The 4,707-nt window shown below is 49.6% G+C and overlaps 1 protein-coding gene across 1 annotated transcript in view; it reads left to right on the top strand.

Annotated features, from left to right (window-relative positions):
* Positions 1–921: 921 nt before the first annotated feature.
* The window catches only part of Sarm1 (sterile alpha and TIR motif containing 1), a 23,988-nt gene continuing 20,202 nt past the window's right edge, over positions 922–4,707 (top strand). The window contains exon 1 of the mRNA XM_021177112.2: positions 922–1,685. Coding sequence (XP_021032771.1) covers positions 1,216–1,685 — 470 coding nt within the window. The 5' untranslated portion in view covers positions 922–1,215. The remainder of the gene's footprint in view (positions 1,686–4,707) is intronic.

The raw sequence follows: 4,707 nt of genomic DNA, 5'->3' as shown, positions 1-4,707 counted from the left end.
GCTGGGATTAAAGGCGTGCGCCACCACGCCCGGCTCTTTTTTTTTTTTAATTTATTTATTTTATGTTTTGTGTATAAGTGTCTACTCACATGTGCATCTGTGCACCACATGCATGCCTTGTGTCTATGGAGGTCAGAAGAGGGCTTTGAATACCCTGGAACTGGAGTTTTGAACAGTTATGAACTGCCGTGTGGATGCTGAGAATCAAACCCAGGTCCTCTGTAAGAACAAGTGCTCTTAACGGCTGAGCCATCTTTCCAGTCCCAGAGCCCATTCCTGAGGCTTCCACTAATCCATTGATCCTCAGGGGACCACCCTGGCCACACCTTCAATGACCTCATTTATAAAAAAAAAAATGGACTCATTGGGCATACTTTCTAGACTCACATACTAAGTGTGATTTCTCTATAAAGAAAGTGCTCACTGGTGTAGAGTGCCAGATTTTGGGCCAAATTCCAGGCACTGGCACACTTCTGAAGCCCCTAAGTTTTCTGTTCTGTAATCACAGGCGAGCGTACCTTTGGTGTCTCTTCTCTATGGACGGCAGTAGTCTCAACGGCAAAATGAAACACTAAATTTTACTCCCTACAGACGCGTGAAGCCTAAGTGGAAACCGGCATTAAAGGGCTTTAAGATTCTCAACTGCGATTCTTTAACCATCCGGAGGGGACGTGGATACATGTAGCCAGCTTGCTTCCACATTATGGGGGGCCGGCGAGCGGTGGGAAATGGAAGACAGCTCTTTACAGCCCTTTCTACAACAACTTGCACACCGCCAAGGGGAGACTAGGGAGAGGAGGCGGAGCCAGGTGTGGGCGTGGCTGGAGACCTGGGGTAGGGCTTGCGCCTGCGTCGGGGGCGGAGCCCGTGAAACCTAGAGGCGGGGCGTCAAATCCTTGACTCCGCTACTCAGAGGCGTGTTGCTGTTGAGCATCTCAGCTCCGCCGTGCTTAGACTGGAGCTGCGCTTTGTTCCGGGCACCTGCATCTCTACCCTCCCGCGTCTGGTCCATGCTTCTCTCTCCCTTCATGCCCTTCCTAAGTCGCTGAGTCCCCGAACTGCCCTTCTCCCTCTGCTTCTACACTTGTAGCCCAGCACCTTTACCGGATCCGGTTTGCTTTTTTTTTTTTTTTTTTCTTTCTCCTCCCAAGGCCGGGGTCTCTCTGCCAGGCCCCGCCCCTCCAGGCCTGGCATGTCCCCTGCTGCCCAGCGCCCATGGTCCTGACGCTGCTCTTCTCCGCCTACAAACTGTGTCGCTTCTTCACCATGTCAGGCCCACGGCCGGGCGCCGATCGGCTGACAGTGCCCGGACCGGATCGGAGTGGTGGCGCCAGCCCATGGTGGGCTGCGGGCGGTCGTGGGTCTCGCGAAGTGTCGCCCGGGGTGGGCACTGAGGTGCAAGGCGCCCTGGAGCGTTCGCTGCCGGAGCTGCAGCAGGCGCTGTCCGAGCTGAAACAGGCAAGCGCGGCGCGGGCTGTGGGCGCGGGCCTCGCCGAGGTCTTCCAGCTGGTAGAGGAAGCCTGGCTGCTGCCGGCCGTGGGCCGCGAGGTGGCCCAGGGTCTATGCGATGCTATACGTCTGGATGGTGGCCTCGACTTGCTGTTGCGGCTGCTTCAGGCACCGGAGCTAGAGACCCGTGTGCAGGCCGCGCGCTTGCTGGAGCAGATCCTGGTGGCTGAGAACCGGTGAGGGAGAGTGGGGTGAGGTATGGGGTGGCCAGGGCAGTGAAGGTGGTTGGAGATGGTATCCCATTGCTGATTTTGCCCTAAGCCCATAATTCTCCCCTGCATCTGGGTGTCTTTCTGTGTTACCTTCTCACCAGGGCAGCCATGACCTCATTCTGCAGCGTCTGATCAGGAACAGAAAGTTTTTTGGTGTTTTGTTTTGTTTTGTTTTGTTTTGTTTTGTTTTGTTTTTGTTTTTGTTTTGGCTAGGACGAAATAGTAGGGGCAGAGAAAACTGAGATATCTTTCCTTCCTATGGGAAACTGTGCTTGACTGCTTCTCCTTTGCCTACCTCCTGAGACCTCCCTTGAACTATTATGAAGCCTTTGGAGGGCCCACTTTCCCGGTCTTCTGGTGCCAGAGCAAAACAGGCTGTCACACTAATTTTCACCAAAATCTCAGGCTCTCAGCTCAGAATTTTTAGAAGAGTCACTTTCAGCACTCAGCCCTCACAAGTATCACAGCGTGTTTTCTCTGGCATTTTTGATCACCTTTGATATGTGGAAATTACACAATTGTCAAAAAAATGCACAAACAGAACGATTTAGGTTGGGAGATCCAAGTTAGGTTTCTGCTTGCTTAACCCCTCTCATCTAATATCCACTGTCCTGACTGGGATAGGCCATGAGTATGGAGAACTGGAAAATGGTGCTTGCTGAGTGTGTTGGAGCCCAGTTTGGCTGGTGTTGGCTTGGTATGGGCAGGAAGCTTGAACTGGCGGTACCTGTGGGAAGCGGGTGCCGGAAATATGATGCAAACACACGGATATGTTTTCAGGAATGAAAATGACCATCCTTACTTATTGACAGCTCTGAGAGAGTAACCTCTGTCTAGTGTACTAGTCCCCAAACACGTAAGGATGCCTTTTCAGGACCAAGGACAGGGCACAAGTCCCGCTATCCCTCATGCTCCTTCCCCAGAAACCCAGGGACTCTGCTTTCATTCATGGGGACAAGACTGGAAGGGAGAGAAGCAGGGAACACGCGAGGGCTTTGTGTTTATTCTCCATCCATCAGCCTCCTCGGTGCCTCTTTTTGCCATCCCATTCTGGCAATTCTGGACTTCCCCAGGGTGATGCTGCAGCCACTTCCCAGAATCCTAGCTCACTGGCTCTCACCCACGAACTGTCAACAGTGTAGGGATCTTCAACTCTGGTCCCATAATACCCAGTGAGGGCACTGCCTAGCTAGCAGCCCTCTAAAATCACAGCCCACCCCACCAGGGGGACAGAATGAATATAGTGAACATATCTTTGAGGAAGATAAATGGCTTCCTCTAGAATATTGAATGAATAATAAAGGAGTCTATTTTTAATATAAAGAAAGAAAACTATTACACATTACAATTCAAAACTTGCAAAGGTGTACAAAAAATGGTATAATGATAAAAGTTCTCAACAAATCCTCTCCTGTGGAGGAAAACTACTGAACAAGCTTTTTGTATCTCCTTCCAGAGAGGGGTGGAGCATATACAAGCATTTGCACACATAAATACACACACATATATGTATGTGAAAAAATATGTATGTATGTACTCAAATGGTTTCTTACTTGGCAGCTGGGATTTGAAACTAGACCTGTGAACCCCCAAAGATTTCAGCCATTGCATTAGACCCGCAATCTCAGAGAACAGAATTAAGAGGTGAATTTACAGTTTTTACAACTATCCACAACTTTAACTTCAGGAAGGTGTCTGGGCATAGGAAAAGATGAGGCCTGGAGGCTAAGACTTAGAGGTCAGAATAAGTTTCCAGCTGTGAACCCATGTTCCAGAGTAAGCCCTTCATTTCACTGGACCTTGGGTGAGTCTTCTGAAAATGTGTTAGATGAGATGGCTTCATTTTCCTATGTGTATGAATGTGTTGCCTGCATGTATATCTGTGTACCATGTATGTGCGGTACCCATAGAGATCAGAAGAGGATGTTAGAACCTGTGGAACTGGGGTTATAGAGGATCACGAGCCACCTTGTGTGGTCTGGACATTGAAACCAGGTCCTCTGGAAGAGCAGCCAGTGCTCTTAACCACAGAACCAACTCTCCAGTCCTGAGATGATTTCTTACACACATTCAACCCGGATAGCCTAGGAGTTTACCTAGTCCAAAGTCAAGATGAAGGATTTTAAATTCAGAAACTCTGTGGCCTTGGCCATGCCATGGTGTCTCTCTAACCTTAGCTTTCCTCTTTGGTAAAGGGAGTGCCTGAGTTCCAGAATGCAGGGTGGATAGTTCAGACCCGTTTGGCCATTTGGAGGTTGGCTATAGAGAGGCTGAGTGATGAGGTCAGCAAACCTTTGCTGAACTAACACCATATCCAGGACTTAGCCAAACTCTGCATTGTCCACAAAGTTACAGGCACTGTGGTCACTGCGGCATCCATAGAGCAAGAGTTCTGTCACTGGTTAAGTCAGTCATTGGAAGTAACCTGACGAGGGGAAGTCACTGTTTTGTTGAATTAGGTGAGACAGGAAGTCTTCGCCCCTATCTGGAATATGGCACTTTGCTTGCTATTCTGCTGGCCTTCAGGATCTGCCTCGGGCATATCCTTCTCACAGTGGCCAGTTTCTTAAAGCCTAAACCAGAACTGGATACTCCTTCCCCAAAGCTCTTGAGTGGCCTCCTGCTTGTTCCAAAGATAAAGTACAGATACCCTGAGGGAGCTGAGAAGGCTGTTAGGGCTTATCTCTCCCCACCCTTTCTTTGGACCCTCTTCTGTAGTGTGGCTCACTCCCTAGGGGTACCAGCTCTCTGAAACCTGCATGCCCATGCACGCACTTGTGTCTGCAATGGAAGATCCCCTTCTCCTGGCTCATGCCCCAGCCATCCTTCTGACCTAATCCCTAAGCACCACCAAATGTTTCATGTATCTGGTGAGAGAGACTTTGCTTTCTTTTTCTTCTTCTTCTTCTTCTTCTTCTTCTTCTTCTTCTTCTTCTTCTTCTTCTTCTTCTTCTTCTTCTTCTTCTTCTTCTCCTTCTCCTTCTCC

Source organism: Mus caroli, chromosome 11 (assembly GCF_900094665.2).
Source record: "Mus caroli chromosome 11, CAROLI_EIJ_v1.1, whole genome shotgun sequence".
Lineage (NCBI taxonomy): Eukaryota > Metazoa > Chordata > Mammalia > Rodentia > Muridae > Mus > Mus caroli.
Note: the sequence above shows the minus strand (reverse complement) of the source record. Positions and strands in the feature narration are given on the sequence as shown.